The sequence below is a fragment of the Mus musculus genome, chromosome 9, assembly GCF_000001635.26.
Source record: "Mus musculus strain C57BL/6J chromosome 9, GRCm38.p6 C57BL/6J".
NCBI lineage: Eukaryota > Metazoa > Chordata > Mammalia > Rodentia > Muridae > Mus > Mus musculus.
In genome coordinates this window covers 35,476,831-35,503,456 of record NC_000075.6, presented here as the reverse complement: position 1 = coordinate 35,503,456, position 26,626 = coordinate 35,476,831, and the positions used below count along the sequence as shown (strand labels likewise).

The window sequence follows — 26,626 nt, the reverse complement described above, 5'->3', positions numbered from 1 at the left end:
CCCACTGGACACTAGAACCGGAAGGAGGACAATGTACCTCTGCTGAACTCTGCTGTGTCTTCTGTGGAATCAGAATTGATGTCACTTATGTTGTCCTGGCAGCAAGTATGCTGGGTAGGTATTGGTGCCACACTGTCCTTGACACAATCGTCAGGTAACTGGCCATGGTCAGGAACTGTGGAAGCTGGGCACACAGGCACCTTCATGGCATTGAGGGGCTTCATTTCCAGACCACCCTGAGGATAAGAGGCTACCACTGGGACCACAGGAAGGGGACTGTTGGTTTTGGTGAAACACCTGTAGAGTTTAAGCCAAGAAACAGAACTGAGTGTTTAGGGGCATCAATGATTAAAATAAGTTTATTTTAAACATGATGAATATTTTATACTCACTAACTCTTAAGAATTATGCTTGAAAAACAACTAATTTCACTCATTAGGACTGGAAATTCTAAGACTCTGAAAACTACAGTTGTAGTGGACGATGACAGGAAAATGTACCAAAGGCAAACCACCTAAGGACAGAACCTTCCATGATGACCCAACCCACACACTTCCTGTAGCCCACTGGCAGAAAACAACTCCCATTTCATTAATTAGCTCCTAAATACAGAACACAGAAGTGAAACAGACCAGCAAGGATTGAGGGAGAGAAAGGAAGGAAAGAAAGCTCAGACACATGGCCACAAGAGGGATATGGCCTTATGACAGCCAATATAAAACCCATGACGTCAGGTGGCACACCGGTTTCTTTTCTCAGTGCTATGACAAAGGCCCTGACAACAGCCACTTAACGAAGGAGAGAGGTCCACTCTAGATCCAGGTTCAAGAGTATGATGCACCATGAGTGGATGGTTTGGCAACAGGACCGGAGGTAGCTGGGGACGCGGCACTTGCAGTCAAGAAGCTGGTGTCCCATCGGCTTTCTCCCTCCTGCTCAGCCTGGGACTCTGGTCCCTACTCACTGTGGGTCTTTTCACTTCAGTTAACCTCGTCCCAGAACTCCCTCAAAGCCATGTTCACAGCTGTGCCTCCTCTGTGACTCTAGTCCCCGTCACCTGGCAGTCAGTATTAGCTTTCAGAGAAGCTTTCCCCTCAGCCCTGCAGGGAACCGCACAGACTAGCCATTTAGCGGCCAGCTCTTTTAAGGTTTCTTTTTCCATTGTCAAATTAATTTACTGGGAATCTGCCAGGACTGATCACTTCATTTCAAGTCCATTCTACTTTTATTTCCTGCCTCCAGCTTCAGCCTGGGTAATCTCTGCAACTCCACTTCCCAGGTCTTTGGGTTGTCTATTGTCTCTTCCAATGGCTGTCACCATCACCCTGCCCACTTTCCATTCACATGCCGTGCTTTCTCAGTCCTGAAGTTTCTATTTGGATTTTTTTCTTGGCTGAAACATCCACAAGTTCATTTCCTAAGTATTTATTTTCCTGTAAGTCCTTGAACATATGTATACTATCTGGTTAATGCCACTGTTTGCCATCTCTGGATCTGCTTCTACTGTCCGGGTGTATCTCCCCATGACACACCTTATTCTATTTCCTTGGATGTCCAGTAATTCCTTTTCAAACTTGATTTCGCTTTGAATTTTCTGTTTGTTTTACTGTTGGTGAACTCAGTTTTCTGACATGTTCTTTCTTGGTCCCTTACCCCAAGACTGGAGAAAAACTTCAGGTGAAACCCAGACTGCCTTTAAAAGAGTGGGTTCTAGTTTAGTTTCTGCCTGAAACATTCTTAAATTGTCTAAATTTTATCATTGACATCTGTTGAATATCAAGTTGGTCCTCTGTTACTAGTAGTTTTTTTTTTGTTTTTGTTTTTTTTTTTTTTTTTTTTTTACTTTCTAAAATTGGGACTAAGAAAAGTTTGAAATTGAGGCTCTGTTATGTTTTAATGTAAGGCAGGCAGGACAGGCACAGAGGCGAGCAGTTACATGGTTGAAATAGGCCATTTGAGAGAATGAAGACCAGAATTCTTTATTTCCGTCTTTAACACATGGGACAAAAACAAAATTAGGAAAGGAGTTCGGTTCTGGTGGCTGAAGTCGTTGGCAAGACCAGTTCTGAGCAAGAAGATGCAGATGAGTCTGAAAGAGAACCAGACACCTGTCAATAAATTGAGTCTTTAACTTAAAAAAATCCAACTTTTATTTCAAATAAAAAAATACACTAATTATATAGTTAATGAAATTCAGACATCAGGGATCTAATTTTAACTTTAGATAAGATAACTGAGAATAACAAGGTAAAGACAACAGAGGTCCCATTCCCAGCTCATCGGAGGTAAAAGAAGCCAACAGTTACAACCAAATGTTGGGATATGGAAGGAGGTAGAAGAGACCTGGGGCTTGGTGAAGGGCTAAGGGTGTGAGGTGCTAACTGGAATTAGTATTAATTATGAAATTGGAGAATTTTAAAAACTCAGAAGTATCTCTGGTCAGGGGAATTAGAACGGCTACTGTGACTTATTGGAAGTATTTCTTAAAATTTAAATTCTAGGCTCCTGGCTCCTTATATTATAGCATAATATCTGTCCTGCTAACAACCACTAAAGGCTAGAAAAATTTTACTTCTAATCTATTCAAGGCATTGGGAGTTACTAAAGTACTTGTGTGGCTAAGGGTGTAGAGAAGGTGAACGTGAACCTGACCGTCAGCCTTCAGTTGCTCTTAAGGCACCTGCTCAACTGAGTGCAGATGAAACTCTGCAAGATCAAGTACTGAGAAGCTAAGAACCTGAGCTGAACTTCTGCAAGGATCAGGGCTAGGAAGACAACACCAGAGTTCAGAGCCTGCTAAGAGAGAAAGGCCCAGGAATCACAACATAGGCTTTTCATTGGGACCCTCCAAGGGCTACATCCTAAAGGGAGGGCTGAAACAGGAATAGGCTGGGTCCTAAAAAATTGTGCGAATGTGGTAGTGTGTGGTGTATGCTCAGCTATCTGTGCAGGTGCACATGGCCTTTTGTGCATGCTGAGGCCAGAGGAGGACATCTGGTATCTTCTCTATTACTCGCCACATTTTCTTTTGAGAGAAGGTTTCTCATTGAATTTGGAGCTAGGCTAGCAGCTAGCAACCACATCAATCCCCCTGTCTCTAACTTGCATAGTATTGGGATCATAGGTACACTTGAAGCTGTGTCCAGCTTTTTACACGGTTGCTAGGGAATGGAACTAGATCCTCGTACCCGTGTGAAGAGCACTTTACTTGTCGACCCATCTTCCAACCTTTAGACTAGGTTTTTACAAAGCCTAAATGAACCTCAGCATTACATCAGTTCAACCCCAGTTGGGCTTCAAGTAATTTGGCTCTCATCCAGCTGTCTGGCTAAACATAAAAGTAAATCCTTTCTGGAAGAAAACATCTTCTTGAGTTTATACCATTTTACATGAGTTACACACACAACAATTCTGCCAAGTATTAAAGCAAGAATGAGAGAAAGCAAGCTGAGGATGGAAAGCGCTTATTGCTCTTGCAAAGGACCTGAATTCAGCTCCCAGCACCCACGTGGTGACTCACAACCACCCATCTTATCAGTTCAGGGGAATCTGACTTCTGGTAGACAGTGACAATACGGAGGAGGTGAAGGTCTCCAGGCTGAAGGAAAATGAGTAACAGCAGACGGAAGAAAGAAAATGTAGACATGAACAAGTAGCTACAGAGGGTGGGGTAGAAATTTAGAATTGCTATTGCCTGCTGATAAGCATCAATTATAAAGCCTTGGAGGATTTTAACTATTTTAGAACAAAAACATACTTTTAAAAAGACCATAAAGAGATCATTAAAGGAAGAAATAAGTTAAACTATTCTAAAGTATTTGTACTATATGGGAAGTAGGATGAATTAATTTTCTTTCCTTCTTTCTCTCTTCCTTTCTCCCTTCCTTCCTTTCCTTCCTTCCTTCCTTCCTTTCCTTTCTTTTCCCCTTCCTTCCTTCCTTCCTTCCTTCCTTCCTTCCTTCCTTCCTTCCTTCCTTCCTTCTTTCCTTCCTTCCTTTCCTTTCTTTTCCCCTTCCTTCCTTCCTTTCCTTTCTTTTCCCCTTCCTTCCTTCCTTCCTTCCTTCCTTCCTTCCTTCCTTCCTTCCTTCCTTCCTTCCTTCCTTCCTTCCTTTTGTGTGTATGTGAGTTTGTGTGTGTTTTTGTGTTTGTGTGCACACACATGTGCCCACATCTGGAAATCAGAAGACAACTTGCTAGAGTTGTTTCTCTCTTTCCACCTTATGGATTCTGGGAACTAAACTTGGGTTGCCAGGCAAATACCTTTGCCCCAGAGCCTATCTTGCCAGCTTCTTGTGTGAGTTCTAACACATATCAGACTCTGGTTAAAGTTATGATACCTGGTGCCAAACACATAGTAAACGATGCACAGCAGGACTTAAAAATGTAAAGTAAATAAAAAATGATTAGCATTAAAAATTGGGCTTTTGTATATACCTTTTCTCAAGCAAGTAAGTTCTTACGGAACAGCGTGAGGCTCATTAGTACACATCTGTTCTCACAATCCATACCTAATGTGAGGTAAGACATGGATATTAAAGCTCGAGGGCCTGGCACACTTACACTTTTGCTGTTTGTATCACAACGATAGTTATTCATCCTTGTTCAACACTGACTTGTGACTAGATACTTTTTCTAACATCTGTTGGTTTTAGTGTTAGCTGGCTTAAATGTCAATCTCTAGGAGGTCAGCAAGGACTGTCCTCCATGTCACAGAAGCACAGCCAGGCACTGGACCTCGATGATGCCACACGTGCTAAAGTGAACTTCTAGCTCTTGCTTCCCTTTCTCTGGGAATCTGACGGTAATGTAAGGTGCTAGGAGCCTGAACTCAGAGGACAAAGAAGGACCAGAAAGAAAAGTTCATGTAAAAGAATCGAAATTCAGCTGAGGGTAAAATAAAGAGCATACTTGCCAGGATCTGGGGGGAGAAAAAAAAAGCAAGGCAGGTCCCTATAAATATAAACATTACAAATAAAATGAACTCATACAGCAACTGTGAAGGAATTTCATCATGCTGAAATAACAAGATGCCGGGGACTCACCAGGCAGAGAGAGGCCTCTTCTTCCTTCTGGTTTCTCTTGTCTTGTGCTCTTCTTTAATTTAAAGCAAGCTGTCGATGGGATTTCTGAGTGAAGTCTAAGGGCTTTTCAACATCATGATTTCTAAAGAACATCTCTCAGAGTGGCACAAAGTTACATCCACGGGACAGGACTGGTGGCCAGCAGCACAGAAGAGCAAGGGCCAGCTTCTACAGGGAGACGTCCATTGATGTAGGCTAACGTGCCAGGAGCACATATTAAAGACATTTAGAAATGACAGATTCTTGGCAGGAGAAAGTATAACTTCCTGTTAAGTATTCTTTAGTATCTACTTTTCAGGTGAGTAGACACTCCTTTGAACTGTACCTCTCCCACATCAGAGGTCAGAGTAGGATGGGTGGTAACATAACTTACATTTGTAAAGTAGCTATGACCCAGATTTCACCATGATAAACCACAATGATTTAAAATTTTCTAGTACATTGAATCTTAACTCAGAATCTGCAATTAACCACTTAGCTAACCAAACGCAAGCAATTGCATGGCCTCCCTGTTAGTATACTTCCAGATGTCTTTGTCAGTAGAAAAACAGCTTGGACTCGGGCTGGGCATGTGGAGATAAAAGCACATGGTCCAGAGAGGGATATGAGCCCTCTTCTGAATGTGATCAGGGGCAGCATGAAGAACCGAGTCTGTTGCTGATAATGCTCTCAGACAGTTTCTAAGGCAATAGCCAGAATATCGGTGAATATGTAAATTAAGAGAACAAATCTCCACAGAGTAAGAAAGAACAGCGCATTCCTTAAGATTTTTAGAATGCACTTTGCAGTTCACACAACTCATAGTTCATCTCCGCTGTTTCCTCTGGTCACTGCTAGCTCTCTTATTGGCTGTTCTACTCCTTGATTGTGGGAGCAGATACATTTCTGTACAACAGAACCCTCATGACCCTCCTCCATGACCATGATCTTTCTCACTGTCTACACAGTTGGACTCTGTGATGAGCCCAGCATCTCGGTGGGACTTTCCTTTAGAAATTAATTTATCAGTTACTTTTCACAAAAGGTGGCAGTAAGTTCTGAGAGACAATAAATGATAGATTACATTAATGAACAAGGCAAACAGGCCTACAAACAGTTTATAACTTAAAGACCAAAAGCAATACTCCATGATAACAGGCCCCAGTCTCTATGTTAGAAATAAGAAGTGAATTGGGTGTGTGTGTGTGTGTGTGTGTGTGTGTGTGTGTGACATATAACCTTTCCAAAAATGATGGTATTGAACAGTTAGAGATGTATCAGAGATTATAAACATTGCTGCTAAAACAAAACAAAAAACCAAGAAAACAACAAAAAAGAAAAAAAAACCCCAAAAATAAACATAAACACACACACATTTTATAAAACTCCAAACCAAAACCAAACAAAGCATTGCTGCTATATAATTCCCAGCATCAAATCAGAAGGCTCACAACTGCCTGTAACTCCATCTCCTCAAAGAAGACAGATCACCATAGGTGAAAGAAAAGCCAAACCTTGGACTTTGTGCTTTCTTCCGTTGGCACTATGAATAGTTAGTTCTGAAGTTGCTAAGTGATCAGAAATAAGAGAAGGATTGGGTTAAGAAAAAATAGCCTGTGCAGAGGAGAAGTTTAAGTATGCTAGACAATTAACAACCACCTGGGTCCATCAAACCCTCTCTGGAGACTCCTATTATAACTTAATATCCTCGCTTCATCTCTGCATCCCATTTTCATCTGAGCACATCTGACATGAGCCATGGAAGGGCACTCACAGACCGAGAACATACAGACATTTAGGATTATCACTACACAAAACCTTGGCAGCCATCTGTAATATCTGATTTTCTAGGCACCACCCCCAGTGGCTTTCTTTCTCTTGATTACCAGCCATTCGGCCTGGACTTCTTTTCCCAGATGAACTATAGATATTTTTCCACGCTGATTTTGACTTCCTGCCCATTTCCAGTCTCCCTAGGACCCTTAAAGTTAATCTCTCATTCTTTCCTGATGGGACCTCCATTCACTCATCTGTGAATTTCATCAGTGTCTTCTCTACCTTCTCTTACAAATTACCAAGACTGATGGCAAATAGACCCAATTTAACGTCAATTCCTTCCCATTAGACTAGCCAAGCAGCTAACAAACCACATTTGATTGCATATCCAGAACTGTACTGTTTTGTCTGAATTGAGGAGAAGAGAAAGACAGAAAGGATTTGATTTATTTGATTACAAGCTGTTTAACTCTTGAAATGTCAAACAGCACAACGTTTTCTCAATTATGTCTTTAGTGGAGGGGGTGCTGACCAGCACAGTGGTTTCTCAACTACATTCTCAGTGGAGGGGACTGGCTCCCTGGAGGGCTGCATTACACAGGACTCTTTCTACAGGCTACTAAAACCCTGAGAAGAGAACACAGGAAGCCTGATAGTCATTTACATACCCTAGGCTGCCCTGGGAGGTAACAATTCCCCCTAGACTGCTGGACATGCTGTTCATCTTGCTTGTTCAGGATTTTTTTGTTGTTATTGCTGCTTGTTTGTTCATTTGTTTGTTTGGGTCTAGCTGTCTCAACATAGTCCTGGTTGTCCTGGAACTCACTCTGCAGACCAGACTGGCTTCAAACTCACAGAGATCCCTCCTGCCTCTGTGTCCTGAGTGCTGGGATTAAAGATGTGTGTCACCACATCCTGTCTGTCCCCAGTCTTTTCATAACAGTACTCCACTTCCGTCATTAGAGTTAACCTCAGTATCCTGAGTTACTGCTAAAACAGAGCGATGAGAAAAGGGATTCATCAGGGCTGAACAACAATTGGTTTCTTAACTCTAAGAAACACAATTTGGGTTTTAAACCTGAGAAGACAGAGGAAGTGGAGGAGCAAATTACAGGGCAGGCAAGACGATACAGAAAGATTCTAAGGAAGCCCTGCCCTGTTCTTAGGCACCCATGGAATAACAAAGAAAATTCCAGGGCTAACCCCCGAATCATCTCAAACAGCACCAGCAGGGCAAGGGGCATGTTGTGTCCTAGTTTTCTGTCTCCTATGCTGTCTCCTAGTGAGATGCTTGCACCAGGTGACCCTTTGCCCAGCTTCTTCCACAGTGTCTTATTTATAAAATCTCATACCCACAATGCCTCTCACTTACCTTCTACACTGTGCCTACTGTGTTCTTGAAGGCATAGTTCTAGCTGTCCAGCTGCTTACAGTCTTTGACTAAGCCTCAGTGGATCTGGATGGCTTGGTTCACTATGGCATGAGCTGCTTAGCTCCCTCATGACCTCCGGCGGCCATCAGAGCCCAGGAGCAATGGTGTCAAGTGACAGAAATACTGTCCTGAGACTGTGAGCCGGGAGATACATTTCCCCACTTTGCGGGGCTATTGTGGATTTAACTCAGAGCTTTGCACACAGCAGGCAAGTGACCCACCACTGAGTTTTGTCCCCAGCCCTTTGGGGTTTTTTAAATTTTTATTTCTAAGACAAAGTATCATGACATTGTCCAACCTGGCCTTGAACTCACTCTGTAGTTCAGGCAGGCTTAAACTTAAAATCCTCCTGCCGCAGGTCTGTGCTGCAAGGCTTGTCTCCTTTCCTTCTTTAAAACTGTTCCTCTTAGGTGTCTGTCACAGAAGTGTTAGGCTGACAGACCAGATATCCATTCTCAATCACAATGTCAATCACAGCGTTGGAAATGGGAATTTAAAGAATTCTAGTTTCTGGGAGAGGATGGTAGCTACTCATTAATACTACTCCATGTGTGTTTGTGTGTGTGTATCTGTCTGTCCCTGTGTGTATCTGTATGTGTGTGCATGTGTATATATGTCTCTCTGTGTGTCTATGTGTGTTCCTTCATCCAGGAAGAACATTAAGCTAGAGAAAAACACAGCTGAAGAGAATTCACCTGTTTCCAGATAGCAGTGAAACAAACTTGAAATTCAGGAAGTTACTAACCTCAAAACCAAAGAAATACAATTACAATTTATAATAAAACCACCGGATTCTACACAGATGTGCATACAAATGGCCAAACCGAAGCTGCCAGCGGTCATTTAAGTTCTCTTAAAGAAACATGATCTATTTTGGATGCTGAGACGGAATCTCATCATAAAGATATTTTATGAAATTTTATATTGTACTGTGATCAGTCTTCCAATACTTGAAACACACCTTCGCTGTTCAGATGAGGATGCTAACTCTGAGATCCCGTGTACATTTCCCAAGATTACAAGTTGAAGCAGTGACAAAACACAGGACTACTTATTCTTAGACCAAATTACAAGACTCTAATTTGTAAGGAGAGCTGAGGTCTGTGACTACCAGAAGAACCACAAAGGACAACTCAAGACACAAAACCTCTGCCTACCACTGTTTCATTAAACCACCTGATTACCACCAAGTATGTGAGCCAGCTTCATGAACTTCCTCCCTGTGGTTTTTCCAAAAAAGATCTTGCTAGGTAACTTAAGTTGACCCATGGCAATCTGATCATCTCAGAGTCTCAAGTACGGATTTACTCGCAAGAGTCACCACACCTAGGTTTACAAGTTATTTCACACGTTTCTTAACGACCTGTGACAGCTCTGAACAAAGCTGCAGCTTTGATATATGAACATTTTCAAAATGAGTGTCACAGAACTAAAATACTCTTAGTACACAAAATAGCCAGCCAGCAATTGCTAATATATAAGCCTTTACATGGTAAGTCAATAACAAAAAGTAGCAATGATTTACTGCTCTGTTCTGAGAATTTCTAAAACAATGTGTTCTTTGTTTTCTGAGACAGGTCTCCGTGCATAGCCCAGGCTTGCTTTCATTCCAGCCCGCTCAGCTTGCCTGCCTTGAAAGGACGAGCTTTAGACTGCATGACTGGCTAGATCCTTCTGACGTCACTAACTCCCAGCGATAACACTTAACTCTTCCTTCATTTAAAAGCTACAGATTGAACCCCTCTGGATAATATATGATCCAAATGTCAAGCCACCCTCAGCTTTCTTATGGACTAAGCTTTCAAGTTAAAGGATTTCAGCAGTGGGATGGGTTTTTAGAACTATGTAATTCAATATCATCATTACGGAAAAGAACTAAGATTTCTTATGCAACTTCAACAGTCCTTTGGAATTGATATGTACAGAAGTATATGAAAGAGCTTAGAGTCCGCACCCCCACACCATGCTGGCCTTGAACATAGAACTTCCAGCCTCAGACTCCCAAGTAGCTGGGATTACAGGCTTACACTATTAGGCCCAGCTTTTTTTATTTTTATTTTTTAAAAATCAAGATTCTTATCCAAATATCTGCTATAGGAAATACTATTAAAGCTTTCTGCTATTCAGTGTGTCAAAGCTGGTAAATTTTCATTTGCTTGTGTTTGAGACAGGGTCTTACTATGCATCCCAGACTGGTCTTGAATTTGTAATTCTCCTGATCACAGCTCCCAAAATTTGAAACTACAGGTTACTGAGACTATAGACATGTGTCACCATGCCTATTTTCTGTTGCTTTTAAGTTCCACATGCACACATGTGTATCCATACCCATGAGCACACACACACACACACACACACACACACACACACACACAGAGACACACAATTTTGTTGTGGTTTTTGTTTTGAGATAGGGTCTCTCTATGTAGCCTGAGTGCCCTAGACTCACTCAGTAGACCAGGCTAGCCTTAACCTCACAGAGATCACCTGCCTATGTCTGCTAAGTACTGGGACTAAGGGCATACACCACCATGCTCCAAGTAAAAATTCTTAGGTATCTTAAGATTTTAAGAATTAAAGGAGAAAGAAAGAAAGAAAAAGAAAGAAAGAAAGAAAGAGAGAGAGAGAGAGAGAGAGAGAGAGAGGGAGGGAGGGAGGGAGGGAAGGGAGGGAGGGAGGGAGAGGGAGGAAAGAAAGAAAGAAAGAAAGAAAGAAAGAAAGAAAGAAGGAAGGAAGGAAGGAAGGAAGGAAGGAAGGAAGGAAGGAAGGAAGGAAAGAAAGAAAGAAAGAAAGAAAGAAAGAAAGAAAGAAAGAAAGAAAGAAAGAAAGAAAGAAAGAAAGAAAGAAAGAGGAACATAATCTAGTAGGAAAATCACTATTATGGGGAAAAACTATGGTATAGATAAGAGATGGTTTTGTTTTGTTTTGTTTTGCTTACTGTTTGAACATGATCAACTGCATTTATCCTCATCCCAGCACAGTCATGAAAATAAGAAATGGGAAAAGACAAAAACTTTATATAGAGAAGAACCCTGCCCTTCAACAATGCTGTGTGAAGAAAGAAAGCTTCAGAAATTGTTACTACATGTCTGAAGAAACCGAGGCACAGAAAGATGACAATTATAGAGCAGGAAAGAACAACATTAACAGTCTTACACCGAGGGTGGTGGAGCTTTGTGTCAGAGGGTAAGTTTAGGAAACCGTCGAGGCAGCAGCACAGAATGCATGGGTCACGGCACTGTGGCTGGGCACACACGAACATACCTATTGTTGTTCCGGCAATTCCGACAATTAATGCATTCCAGTGGGTCCATCTGAGGGACGGCTGTGTACACTCCTCCACTCTGGTCAGGACAACATTTGAAAAGAAAGAAAAGAAGGAGCTGAAGAAGCCAGAGACCATGTGCCAAATAATCACAGACACGTGTCAATAACAAGTGAGTCCATGGTTTGTTGTCACACACTGCCTGAGCAATGTAATGGATACTACTTATTCACAAGTGAGCCCCACACGATGTTACACTATACCCCTACAGCTGAACTGCTACATTCTTCCAGGTGCCTCTGTGTTGGAAAAAGCAACTAAATGGAGGGAGGTTAGTCACTTCCTTTTAGTATTTCAAATTTATGCCTTAAAACATATTATACATCGTAAGCGCCCACTTATGTTTTCTTTTCTAACAGTCATGGAAAAAGCTTATGTGATGCCCGTTAGAGAGACAGGGTGTAAAGTTTGTTTGAATGATGTCACAAAATCAACCCATCTTCGTTTTCCTGTAATTATTTCGATTGGGTCTGTTCACTTGACTGCACTGTTTTAAAACGTCATGTCTTTCCAGATGGAGTAGACTCTCAGCCAGCAATGACTTAGAGGGAATATTAATATTCCCATGTTGCTTTTGGCGGAGAATGCTCAGCAATTAAAGAAAATGCCCAGATTAACACATACCTCATTGTAAAATGTTCACTTGACATACAGAATGGCAAACAGGAAGTTACAGACTGGCTGGCCTTAGATTCAGGGCTCTGCTTTCTGAAGAGAAACAGCAGAGCTGAATTTGAAGGGGGCAGGGGTGGCGTTAGCTCAGTGCACCCAAAACCTCAAGCAGGCCTTCGAGGTTAGAACAGTTCAGGCTATTGCTCTTGCTAGAAGACTTTCCATTTCATTTATCTTGTAACAAAAGCCAGAACCTAAGCAAACCAAGACCAGAAACTTCTTTTCATAACTCTGATCCACCTAACAACAGGAATGATTAGAAAAACAGAAAGACTATCCCTAGACTACATTCAGTACATGTGGGCAAACTCCAGCAGTTCAGAAAAATGCTGTCATTTATAAGAATTGCTGAATTTGTTAAAATCAAATCAGTGATTTTCATGATGACTAGTAAGATTTTAATTTCTTTATTTTTTCCCTTTGAGAAAAGTAAGAAAATGGGAAGTTTTGAAACACAGCTGACAACTTCTAAACCTGTCACCTAATGGGGCAGCTATCCTCTAAGTGGCAAATCAGTTCGTGTGGGCAGCATCTCCTTAGGGTTCCTTCCTCTCTTAGAAACAGTGCACGCTATTCCAAGTTGAATGCTCTCTCCATCAGCTTCCTTGACTGAGGCTAGGCGTGCACTAGGAACGGTGACAAAGCCAATTAGGAAGTCTGAACATAAGCCATGAGTTGCTCCATAAAATAATGGAATTATTATCTTTTGGTAATGATACACTTTGTAGAATGTACAAAAATCCAAAAGTCACGCAAAGTCATAGGTTTGGTTTTTTTTTTTTTTTTTTTTAGCTTTATGATACAAATGTTCCTTAACGTTTTGTTTTGTAAATCTAATATTTCAATATCTTTACTAAATTAAAGATGAAAAGAAAAAAAAAACCAACCCTTAACTTTTCCAGATGTAGCAAATGTCTTTGTAATCAGAGTAACAGTAAAAACTAAACCAATGATTAACTTGAGCCACTGAACAAATTATTTGATTAAAAGGTAATATGGATGCCCAGGCAGAGAATATAATGAATCAATCTTCCTACTGCATAAGCCCTATATGCAGCATTATTTAAACTATGCCAGTCATTCTAGTCCCTTCACAAAAAACAGTGTTACATGTCTCAGAAATAAGGAAGTTTCAAGGGCTTGCAACAGAACTCTCGTGGCTTAAGAATACTAATATTCTAAATGTAAAAAGCTTATAAGTTATAGGGTTTTAAAAAAATACTGGACAAAACCAGACTCATGATGGGTCAGGAGTCATAAGCTGGCAGCCTGCGGAGGTCTTTGGCATGGTTTTCACAGGCTGCGGGTGACTTAGCGGTAAAATGCTTGCCTGCTATGGGAGAGGCCCCAGGTCCCATCTCCAGCACAGAAGAAAAGAGAACCTGAGTGCTATCCTAGCATCTGGTGATTTCCCCTACATTTACAAGGGTTTTGAAAGATCAAGAAGCTTAGTAGCACCAGGGCCTGCACTGTGCATGACAACAGCAGGTACCAATCTGGAACTTGTTCTTCCCTGAGGAGCAGCAGCTACCCCGTCCTTACTCAGGAGCATCTCGGAGTGCTGCAGTCCACTCCTCCATTTGCCAAGCCTAACAGTACTGAGTTCTCAGACTCAGCTCCGAGTAATTCAAATATGAACCATCTGGCTTGGTCTTCGCTCAGCCGTAGTTCCATTTTGTCTCAAGAATAGCTCTCAGTGTGTTCTTGCCCGCATTCCACTTTGTGGTAAATAATTTAAAGCTAGAAAAAGCTGACAGTAGTCAGGTATGATTGATGACTGAAAGCCGATGAAGACTACTCTGGATCGGGAGCTGCTAGAGACACACAGCATGCCTACACGCATGACTCAGGGGTGTCTCTAGTAGTGAAAGAAGTCAGGCCTGCTCACTAGGCCTTGCACCCTGCCACACTGGAACCCAGACAAGCAATCATTTATAATGAGATCTCTTACATTCACTAGATGGTGAGGATGCTCAAACTCCACACACGCCCTGGTCAGGGAGTTTGTGTGTGCAGAATAAAGGCCTCCATTTATGTTTCCACTCAGGGTCCCGTTGACTCCACTGGGGCCTTTATGGTGCAGATGAGAACAGCCATTGCTGAGGAAGCCTCCGTGAACACTCCCGTTGATCCGGGCTGCTCCTGAGAGAGTGGTATACTCTACCATCTGCCCATTAATCTCTGACCCCTGGTAGAGATATCCTGGAGGATCATATTCTGTTAAAAAGAGCAAACAAATCCAGAAGGAAGAGCAAAGTCAGACACTGAAAGAAGAATCTTCCCGCTGAAAACTTGTATTCATGAAATCACTAAGAAACTACAAGCAAGGCTAAACTAAAACACGCTGCACTGTTCCCACAAAGCTTTGGGTAAAGTTGCTGCGGCTTTTTCTTTACAGTGAGGAGTAGCTTGGAATGCTGAGTTAACTCAGACTCTGCTAACAGAAGGAAGCTTACCAGGGAGGAATCACTCCCAAGGGAGCAGACTGTGGCGGGGCGAATCCTCCAAGCAAGGAGTGCTTAGCTTAGACTCCTACACACTTCAAGAGCTCAAAACAACTGTCAGAATCATGAGGAAGAAGAGCCAACATTTGGGCTGGAGAGATGGCTCAGCAGTTAAGAGCACTGCTGCCCTCCAGAGGTCCTGAGTTCAATTCCCAGCAACCACATGGTGGCTCACAACCATCTGTTATGGGATCTGATGCCCTCTTCTGTCATACAGGCATACATGCAAATAGAATACTCATACACATAAATAAATAAATCTTCTTAAAAAAAAAACCTAACATTTTAAACAGCAGGAAGCAGTGCTTTTAGGTAAAAACCAGCATGATGTGTGTCCATTTGCTGGCTCTTCAGTAGTATCTCCTGTCATTTTGCATGCCAAGGGTGTGAGGTACCAAAGGCAGAAAAGGCAGTTCTAGTCCTTAGGTTACAAGCTCCTGAGCAAATTCTGATTTCCCGAGGCATATTTGCCAGATACATTTAGGAAAAGCCAAACCAATCCTAAGAATCGTAACCTCAAAACGATACTGATCTGCATCCTGGTTCTTGCTAAGTCCTCTCCAACTTCGTCCTTGGCCTGCTCTCTCCCCACAGGTTCATATCCTCCTGTGCTAGCTAATCTGTACTCCTTCAGAGAAGGCCCTCGGTTGCTCGCCATTGCTTAGCAATGTCTGACAAGCAGGAGACAATGAGATTCTTCTGGTGCCATAAATGGCTGAATAAACACTCTCATGAGAACTTTTTGTTTTGTAAAGATATTATCATCACTGAGAAAAATGACTGCTTATCAGATTGATCTTGCTCAGATAACTCGAACAATGCCTTATTATTCAACACACAAACAATTTAATGTAACACAACAGAACCATTTAAAACATGGCGCAAACTTTGCAGCCTGACATCCCCAATGCATTAACACCTCTTTTGGAAGGTGCTGTCCAACCAAAATGGATGGTTCTATTTTTCGTGAGCTACTAACTTAAAAGGGGACAAGTGGACAGTGGTCCCTGGGAATACTTATCACTATTGGTTTCCTCTTGCTTTTCTTTTATTTCCTTATTCTTTGGGCAAACAGGAGAATCTTCTCCTCATCAAAGTCTGCTCTCCCTACTTGATGTGGTTATAGTGTTTCAAATGGTTAGGGACAGGAAAGGAAGACTGCTCGTACTGAAGCAGTACCATCATTACCTTTACTCGATGTATTTGGGAGACAATATGCAGCCTCAGAGTTGTTTGGGTCCGGCAGTTACAGAGGCAGGACAGTGTTATCTCCGCTCACGACACACAGTGACAGTAACTTAGAAAAGTCTTCACTACCTTCCTTTCCATCAAGCCATTTCTGTTTCCTGTTGACTAGACTTGCACCAGCCTGAAGACATTTCTACCATGGATTCCAGAGCTGATGATCAAGGACTGAGCCTCCTTGGTGGTCCAACAAAGCCAGGCTTTCCCAGCACCAACACAGCTATTTACTTGGAGACCTGCTTAGCTTTGGCTTTGGTGTTTATTTCTATTGGGCAATTTAATTTGATGCTCCACAGGCTTCGGCTGCCAGCAGGAATGGTTCTAAAGTCACCTCCCCTGAGTGGAGAGCAGCTAACAGCTTTCATTCCATGGCACAAATATGTGAGAGTGTTAGGAATCAATATTTATTCTGACAATATTTTTTCTACCCATCTTTAGAAAAATACAAGGAAATACTTATAAATGACTCACTCTGTATGGTGCTCTGTTGGCGACTCTTCCACAGACACAGCGCAATGAAAACCATAAGAATGAGGACCATAACCCCAAGCACACAGCCAACGATGAGGTACAACATATCGCTGCTCCTGGCGGGGCTGGTTGCAGGCCCCACGTTCCCTGCGTTTCCCGAGGAACTGGGAGGGGTACTCAACTCTTTCACGGGATAGTCGGAAGCTCCAGGAACACGTTTTACTGCATGGAATATTTTTTTTAAAAATTAAGTTAGAGTGGATACAGAGCTTACGAAATAGGCTCTCTGAAGGAGGTCTGGCTAGGAATGCAAGTCAGTCTGTTTAGACTCCTTACAGAGACGATCTGACCACCAGTGAGTCACAGAGAAGGATCCAAATGTGAAATTTTGATCTGCCAAAGTTTTGGTCCACAAATTTTTGAGAAATTCTAAGAGCCAAGAAACATACAAACTGGTTTGACCTAAACAGCTGTATGATGATCTGCTGAACTGTACTCGCAGAGACTCCCAGGGTTGAAATAAAATACTTCAACTTATGGACAGAAAAATATAAAACAAACAAACAGACAAACAAAAAAACCAAACACAAATAAAAACCCTTATTCTATGTGATATATTTTCCTCTCAAAAAGACATAGAATTATTGTCTTATTCTTCCACCGTGTAAAAAAGGAATTCTCAACATTAAACAATTAGCTTTGAACTACCATAGTATCTACATGTAGGCGATTCTGTAGGAGGACCAGCAGTCTTATGAATCTGGACCCCCGAGATCTTTCAAACACTGGACCACCAAACAGACAGCATACACCAGCTGGAATGAGGTCCCCAACACACATACAGGAGAGGACTTCCAGGTCTGTGCTCATTCAGAGATGAAGCACCTAACCCTCAAGAGAAGAGACTGGAGGCTCCAGGGAGTTTAGAGGTCAGATGGGGTGGGGTGGGGAGGAGGTATAGGATGTGGAATAGTCGGAGGGTGGATGGGGAGGGGTGGGGAATGGAATATGGAGTGTAAAAAATGAATTACAAATTAAATTAAAATTTTTTAAAATACATGTGTCCTATAAGCATCCCCAATAAAACCACAGTCCTCCTAGCTACTTGATGGGCACTCTGGGAAACTGTGATCACAAATGCCATTCCACAAGTGTGATCCACATCCCATTCTTCCATCTGTGAGTCCCATGTTTTTATGCTCTAAATGTCACAGTAAAGTCCCACTCTGTCGTAAGCAGACTATGGTGGCTGACAGCCCATCTTTGGGAGGCAGGATCCTTCTGAGCTTGACTGCTCCAACACTTTCCCCCTGCCCCCACCCCACGAACCACACAGCAGAGATTCATCTGAAGGCTGTAACAGAGTCCTGTGTTTGGCTGTTTCCAAACCCAGGTGGGAGCCTAACCATCATGCTAACAGCATCAGGAAGTGGAACTGGTGATTAGGTCGTAAGGGCGTTACCCCCACTGACAGATCAATGCCGTTATTACAAGAGTGGGCTGGTCATATGGAAACGGGTTTGAATTTGGACTTTTCTGGTTTGGTCTCGCTCCTTTGTTCTTCCACCACACAGCATTTGGAGGTCCCTGCCAGACTGTCAGCACTCTGCTTTGACTTCGCAGCCCCCAGTCAATACATTTCTACTGGCTGTAAACTGCAGCTGATAACAAGGTATGCTGTTCTGAACACCACTGTATGACCAGAAAACACATAACACTGTTTTAGTCCCTTCCTCTTTGCAGTGCCGGGGATGGAACACACCTTTCTACATGCTAAGCAGATGCCTTCTCTCAGAGCTGCAACCCTACACCAGAATTGTTTCCTATTATGCCTGGCAAGATTTATGAGACAGTGTGTATGTGTGTTTGCGTGAGTGTGCGTGCGCACTCCAATGCCCTTAAAAGCCAGAAGACGGTGTTGGATCCTCTGGCACTGGAGTTACAGCACGTGTGAACCACCCTACATAGCTACTGGGAACCAACTGCTGTGCTCTGCAAGAAGCAGACTGGTAAAAGTTTTAATGTTCCTGGTAAAGAGATGACATAGTTCATTATGTTGAGTATCACAGCACTCTAGAAACAAGCAAGACATCCGAATGAATCCAGTCCAGTGTCTACTTCATAGAGATATCCATGGATATGTTAGCCATATGAAAGTTGAAATCAGGTCCAGGTGAACAGATGTTTAATGTGGACTTAACGGGAGACTTTTTCAGCAGAAAGACACATGATTGAAACTTTATGAGAGCGAAGTAAGCCTGGCTTTGCAATTCAACCTCAAGTATTTGTTCCCTTGCTTTTTACTCATTTCCTTATTTTCAAATAAAAATAATTGTAGCAGACATTGATGGCTACCCTGAATACTCAACAACTTTCTTCCGTGCTACCTAAGCCTTCTTTAAAAGATCCTCCTTAAGGTCTGAAGATGTAGGATATCACAAAGCCCTGGGTTTGAGTGCCAGCACCATGAACTGAGCATGATGCTGCAAGCCTATAATCTCAGCATTTAGGTAAGAGGATTGCAAGTTCAAGGTTATGTAGTGAGTGCAAGGCTAGTCTGGCATATATAAGACCCAGTGTAAGATGATGATGATGATGATGATGATGATGGAGGAAGCGGAAGAGGAGGAGTAGGAGGAACTTAGAAATAGGCATTGCCAGATCTTAGCATTTCTACATGACTACATGTAAAGCCAGATCTGCTCACTATAAGCAGTGCTGCACCCAGGAGAAGGCAAAGAGGAAAGAGAACACAGAGAATGCCCTAAATGACCTCAGAGCTCGTTCTCTACTTCTCACTAAGCATTGAGACAACAGAAATCCCCAGCAGGGACTTTCGTGTTACCGATAGTTGAGAAAAGCCTCAAGGTGACACACAGACTTTCAGTTCTGCTTTATAAACATCCAGGTTAGCTATTTCTCTATTCTTATGTGTGTCTTCTCCTTTTATAGGTATGCTGTGTGTGTAGGTAGAGTTTAGAGTGAGAATTTAGAATCTGTGACTGTTACCTTAAACTTAAGCAAAATTCAGCACATACTTAAAGAATTTGTCATTCAAGAAAGCGATTTAAGCAGATTGTTGTGCTGGTAGCCTGGTCCCCAGTGTGGTCATGTTAAGAGGTGGTGAGACCTTAAAAAGGCAGAGAGACTAGAGGAGAGTCCGGGATCCCTGACTCAAAAGGAACTGCTGAGGTTCTACTTAGTTCTCATGAGAGAGCTGTTATCAAAGACCAAGTCTGACCCCTGTCTGGCCTTTTTGGCTTTCTGGCAGCTGATCACTCCCTCTTACATGCACTCCTATCATGGTGATGTCACTTGTCACAGGTCTTCACAGAGCTGAACTGACACTAGCTAGCATCCCCCTCTCCTTACGAAGTTCCCAGCCTCAGACATGAATTATCAGAACCGTAACACATGTGTGGTACTTCTTAATTTTCTACAGTTCTATTAATATTGCAATTTTCATAGAAAGTAGATAGCAAATATGTCTACTCGCTTCTTAGAGAACAGAAAAAAAAGAAGTGACTTACATACAGTCACATGGGAAGTAATGGGCACCACTAATGTTCACAGAGACATGTTTTTAGATGAATGCTCTAGCCGACACCATGGACTTCTATAGGGTACATGTGTATGTAAGTTCATCTAGGAACTCATCCAGAGCAGAACTCCCCACACAGAAACACGTGATCTAGAGTTTGGAATTCTAGTAACTGGCCAGGGAGAGACACCAGCCTCCATGCTCTCCTACCTTTAGTCTCGCAGATCATCACGTTGCTGAACTCACTCTCCCCTCCTTCATTAAAGCACTGCATCTTAATGTCATAGGAGGTCTCTGGCTGCAGGTGACCAATGGTGTGCCACTGCTTTGAGCCTAGAGAAGAGAAACGAGAGACTAGCTGTAGATATCACACAGCCTGCATGACATCGATTTGGGATTTTCAGAAAGAGATTTATAGAATCCCTTGCCATTTCATACAGCTTGTGAACAAAAAAAAAAAAATGTACTCCACGTTAGTGCATCATGGATGAATAGCATTTCTACTAAGTGGCTTGTAAAGGACGTGAAAAGGAGGTGAAGACATAAACTTAATTAAAGGGTATCTGTGAATTGGTAGCCATGCTGGTTTTATTAAAAATTAGTGGCATAGAGGAAAAACATCTCAAAGCCTCATTTCAGCCCAGCAAGCCCGGTCACTATGCCCATCCGCTAAAAAAGCCACGGTACAAACGACAGCAGGCAGTGCATGGTGCTGAGGAGGCAAGCAGCTGCAAGGAAGGCTTTCCCAGAACTCTCTTCCATTGCCACGGACACATCCCAGGCTGACAGTCAAACACCTTAATAAAGGTCTGAGCATCCCACAGAAGGCAAACTGCAGTGGGAACCCTCAGCTGCCACTCCTGAGGCCACGTTTCTTCTGAGTCGGGGTCTCAGAACCACACAAGTGTCTCCACTATTAGGATTCTGTTATCTGTGGCATGCAGCCAAGGTTTCATTTAGAAACACTCCCAAACCGAGCACTCCAGTGTAAATCACCCTCCGTTTTCACTTTCATGGATCTGTGACAAAGTTTCATAAACAGGGACACTTTTGCCAGATTTAATTAACTCTTCAAGTATTCTTAATCCCTTTTAGAAAAATGACTCTTCAGACTGTGTCCAGTGTTTCCTAGAAATCCAAGCATGCCACCAACTGATGTAAGAATTAATTAAAGGGAAAGAAAAAACAAAAAAGCACACCACATGCGTAAGTCAAATCTGCTTGGCTGTCAGGACCAGTATCACAGGCTCCTTTCTAATTCAACACAGACAGAAACATGTCAGCCCCTTTCCAAGCCGTTAGCATAGAAAACCCTCGTTCACACAGACTCCCACCTTACAGGAGAGAAAATCCGATTGTCTAAGATCCAGTGTCTCTGCAGAGCTGTAGGAGTGGGTTCTAGACTTTATGTATATACTTATACATACATGCTTGTGTGTGTGTGTGTGTGTGTGTGTGTGTGTGTGTGTGTATACTTGTAAAGAGACCTCCCCTCTGTCCCAACTTGTTTTTGGTTTTGTTTTGGTTGGTTGGTTGGCTTTTCTTTCATCAAAGAACTGGTTGAAGCTAGAATGGGCCTATTTCTAAAATGCGAAACCATCCCATAGGACTACTTCTTGACTCTACCTTTTGGGCTTTCCTGGTGCTACCTCCCATCCACAAGCATCTCCATTAGAGCCAAAGAACTAGTTAGGTTTCAGAGAACCAGTAACAGTGGGTTAAGCTTCTGACTTGTTTTTAGGAGAAAACAGTTACAATCTACACCTTCTTAGGTTTATATTTTATTGTTGTGTCCAATCTTTCCAACAGCAAACACTATAGGTTGGTAAAGAGAAGGAGTGTTTATATTTGATGAGTGAGGCAGCTATGTGCACTGTTGGGTCTAAGCCCCATCAGTGAGTGTACACCCTCTGCAGAGCATCCCCCTCAGAGCTGCACAGCAGAGTAAGCTTTACACACCGGTGTCCCTGCCACTCCACTTAACAAGATAAAGATACTCCACAGAAAAACACTGTCAAGCTGAGAACATTTGTAGTTATCTAAATGTGGCAAAGAATTAGAAGATCAGACAGCGTATGAAATATAAGTGTTCTTACTGTAGTCTTTATAATGGACTCATTAAAGGGGGGGGGGGCGCTAAATTTTGGTCAACACACACATAAGTATCCAAATCTTTTAAGAAAATTTTAGGTACATATTTAAAAGAAGTATTTTGTTCCTGGTTTTGGAAGAATAAACCAATAGCTCCAACTGCCACAGAAAGAATTTCGAAATGAAAATAAGCAATACGCAAATTACACAGCACAGCGGATCCCACTTAAACATCTAACTGCTCAGTGTGCTACATTTATAAACAAGCTTGCTGAGAACTAAGAGAGACTCCCATCCATGAGCACCGCTATACATGATGTGCTGTTAAATGCTCTTCCCAGACTCACATTCCTATCACGGAGGTTTGGAAAAGTTCAGATTCCTCTAAAGAGCAGTTTAGAAACCGTTAATGCACAGGGATTCCTAGAAGGTAAAGAAGGAAGGCGAGGGTGAAGGAGAGACACAGACAGCTGCTCGTGTCACCTAACATCTGCTCTGCTTAGAACCATCTTATGCCAAATGTTTAACCAATGTCAAAAGTTTTAAAAATAAAAATCTGATATCCCCATTCTTCTAAATCATCTGAACTAAAACAAAGACTTGGACAGAACAAAATGCAGAAGTCATAATTATCTTTCTGCTTTTTCGAACAGCCTTTTGATTGACAGAAAATATGCAAACTGAAGAGACACACACTCTAAGTACACTGCACTGAATGTTCACAAAGCAAACCTCCAAGGCCCTGATGTCTAGACCACCAAGAGAACACCGCTGCACCCCACTGTCCTCATTTTTCCTTCTCTCCCCCAAGATGGCTACCACCTTGACTTCTGAGAGCACAGAACAAGTTTGCCACTGAAAGCTACAGAAAAAGAGAAAGAACCATTCTTTCATTCAAAACAGAGTCATGTCTATAACGTTTTTATTATGTTACAAAAGTAACTCCATTGAATATGTACTAAAAGAAATCCTACCTGGGCTGGAAAGATCGATCAACAATGAGGAAAACTTGATCATTTTTTTAGAGGACCTGGTTTGGTTCCAGCACCTACATGGCAGCTTACAACTAACTATCCACACTTCAGTGCCAGGGGATCTGATGCCCTCCTCTGACCTTTGTAGGTACAAGGCATACATGTGATTCACATGTGGTCAAAATACTCATAAATATAAAAAATAAAGTCCCCAAAATGCTGTAATATTTGATATGAGATAGCATAATTAAATTGATTTTTAAAAACTACTTAATGGCAGGAAGTCATAAGGCAAATCCTAGGCCCAACGCAATTTTCTGACAAGATTTGCTACAATATGTATTTATACACATGTATAAATATGTATACACAGGGATGTATGTATATACAGGATAGAACTCAGGGCCTGGCACATACGAAGCACATGATCATCCAACCAAGACATTTACTATCTCAAAAGGTCAGACTTCTGGACTAACAACAGAGCTTGGAAGAAGTTTTCCTCTAATACCAAGAATCCCAATCTAAAATAGTACCAAGAATGAAGCATCCGGCTTATACTCGAGGCTTCCAGACCCAAGGAACCTTTTACACTGTGAGGGAACCTAGACTTTTATATAAGAAAATTCTCCTCCTTATAACCATCACTTCCTCATAACCATCTGTCTGGACTGAAGCAGCTTCCCTCCCACACAGAAGTCTGCCAGTTTGAACCCCGCTCTCATGTTGCTTCCTATTTCCAACCCATCCGCAGACACTCTATTGCTTTTTTGGGCTCCATTCACACTTCCGTCAACTCATCCAATACTGATTGCCTCACCATTGAAGGAGCTGGGAATCCAGTAGAGGGAACAAAGATCCCACGCCTAAAGTAAGTTCACATTTAGTAAGAAAAATATATAATTTCAAATACTCATATATCTAGACTTCGATCAAACGCTGTGAAATAAGCACAAAGGGTTTAATTTGGGTTAGAACTTCAGGGAAGATCTGGTCTGAGAACAAGCACACAAAGTTCCAACAGAGGAGTGTGAGAATACCTATGCAAAGCATTAGGAAAGGGGAAAGGTGGGCAGCAGGAACTATCCTGCATCGAGGACCCGAGGCTGGGGTCAACATCCCCTGTGAAAAGACATGGCTGCGGGAGAGACGTGGGCCAGTGGTCACAGAGGCTACCAGGCCACAGGCAGCGTTCGAGATTGTACTGGAAATGCAGCCAAGGAGCAGTGTTGCCACCCTTCACACCTGGGCTGCTGCTTGTTTCCTCTACAAAACACTCCAACTCCTCGACATTTCTAAAGGTGGGTAGCATGCTTGATATGCGATCGTCCGAGTATAGCGGTCTACAAACTGAGCAAGACTTTTTCTTTTTTTTTAATTTAGTAAGAAGTTCCAAAGGATTTATACATTCAGATCACTGGTCATTAAAAAAGTAAAAAACAAAGTCAAAATCTTTTTCAGATGAACTACTGACAAATTATCTTCTTCCATACTTTTATTATAACTATTTCTGCAACAAAATCAGGGCACTGTCGCAGGAGAGGGGAGACTGGGAAATTTGGATTACATGGAAACAAATCCATCAGCATGTACCAGCTCATGTGTAACCCAGTCTTAGCCCGTGAAGATGGGTTTGTGATGTTTAGCCTACCTCCCCATCTTACCAAAACACTCACCTTCCACAACGTCTCTCTTGTAGTCACTGTCATTGTCACTGTCTGTTGGCCGGTAGTAGATATAGAATCCTTGAATGGGAGTATTATTGTTACTTGATGGAACATACTAGAAAACAGAAGCGAAGACTTGTCAGAAGCAAAAATAAAAGTGATGTCCTAATTTCCCTATCTGTATGGCAACGTTTTTCTTGCTTTGTTTTGCAGTATATGCAGTGACCATTTTTTAAACCTGATTCAGAGATATTCAAAGGTATATGAGCAATTAGCTTACTACAAAACTGAATAAAAATAAAATGGTACACACTTCATTAGCTTCAAAAAAATGCACACTGGTTCAAAGAGAATAAAGCATAAAATGTTAATTAGCACCATTTGGATGAGAGCAGAAGAAACTGTGGTGCCATTTTTAACCCTGTCTCTTAGTTTATGTGCTGCAGACAAACCTCACTGCTTGTCCATTTCTCTGCAATTAAATGTTCAACAGCTTCAAGCATCACACCATAAGAACACTACGCTGCTGACATGAAATCTCACCAAGAAGGTGTTCGCTCACATACCGTCCATTTCAGCATGATCTGAGTGTCGCTAACAGCCTCTGTGTATGCGATGTGAGGTCCAGTTATTGGGCGATTGGAAAAACGATTTGGGAAGCCGGCCACCTGGTAAGGACGGGATGCTGAGCTCCGAAAACTCTCACCGTAATGGTTGATAGCAATGACCCTAAATTTGTATATTGAACCTTGGGGGATGGGGCAAAAACAAAACACATATAATTTTAAAAAAAATTGTAACAAGGCTATGATGCATCTAAAGAATAAATTAAAATCCTAAACCAAGTTTCTTTATCACCCAAATACAAAGCTGGAAAGCTTTCAGTTCAGAAAATGTTACTTGGTTCCACCCATATCTAAAACTGCTGCCTTCTCCCAGCTAAGTTAGACACAGACATCTACAACACTTGTGCATATTCAAGATTCCAAAGGCAAAAATGGCCATGAGCCCAATCAAAAAGTGTAAGCTTATTTATACATTTTTCTCTCTTACAAATAATATTTTTAATAGACTCAGGAATTGGGATTGGAAAAGCAATTTAAAATCCAGAAATGGAGACTGGTTAAGGGGTGGAAATGTAGCTCAGAGGTAGAGTGCATGCTTAGCATGGACAGGGCCTTGGCTTCTATTTCCACCAGTGAAATAACGGCGCACGCCTTTAATCCCTGCACTCGGGAGGCAGAGGCAGGCAGATTTCTGAGTTCAAGGCCAGCCTGGTCTACAGAGTGAGTTCCAGGAAAACCAGGCCTATACAGAGAAACCCTGTCTCAAAAAACCAAAAATAAAATAAAATAAAATAAAAAAGAATAGTTAAGCAAAGTATGATACACTTACAAAGTTAGACATAAAATGAGGCATATGAAATTGTATTTATGACAAGATGCCAAGGTATATAAAGACACTGAGGGAAAAAAGGCTGGAAAGAAATATAACAAAATATATACTGTGCATGAATGGGTAGAGTTGATATAACTTTTTTTTCATATTTTATCTTCAAAATAATAAATTGTTATCATAACAAACAACAACAAGAGCAACAACAACAAAGCATTATTACCTGGCTCTAAACTACGAACTTCCACAGAGAGTTTGGAAGGAGGAATGTCTTCAGCCGCTACCAGCCAATCACTAGTTCTCATCCGTTTATATTCCACCTTGAAGGCGGTGATGGGAGAGCCACCATTTGCTCGGGGAATCCAGGTGACATAGACTGAGGTCTCCGACGCCATAGAGATAGTAGGTCGATCTGGTGCCTCTGGGACTGAAAATTGGAACACTTATTTTTCCGTCACCATGATGTCAGAGAC

The 26,626-nt window shown here is 42.0% G+C and overlaps 1 protein-coding gene across 10 annotated transcripts in view; it reads right to left on the bottom strand.

Moving 5' to 3' along the window:
• The window catches only part of Cdon (cell adhesion molecule-related/down-regulated by oncogenes), an 86,125-nt gene that overhangs the window by 4,196 nt on the left and 55,303 nt on the right, over positions 1-26,626 (bottom strand). For 7 of the 10 annotated variants that reach the window (XM_006510511.4, XM_006510507.4, XM_011242581.3 and 4 more), the window contains 8 exons: positions 26,377-26,580; positions 25,325-25,506; positions 24,768-24,873; positions 20,237-20,359; positions 16,486-16,707; positions 14,217-14,482; positions 11,533-11,612; positions 38-297 (listed from right to left, as the gene is read on the bottom strand). In XM_006510511.4, the coding sequence (XP_006510574.1) occupies positions 38-297; positions 11,533-11,612; positions 14,217-14,482; positions 16,486-16,707; positions 20,237-20,359; positions 24,768-24,873; positions 25,325-25,506; positions 26,377-26,580 (1,443 nt within the window). Of the gene's footprint in view, positions 1-37; positions 298-1,153; positions 2,090-3,916; positions 5,277-11,532; positions 11,613-14,216; positions 14,483-16,485; positions 16,708-20,236; positions 20,360-24,767; positions 24,874-25,324; positions 25,507-26,376; positions 26,581-26,626 lie in introns of those variants that run through there. The other 3 variants (XR_379126.4, XM_006510512.4, XM_030244476.1) reach the window with 3 other exon arrangements.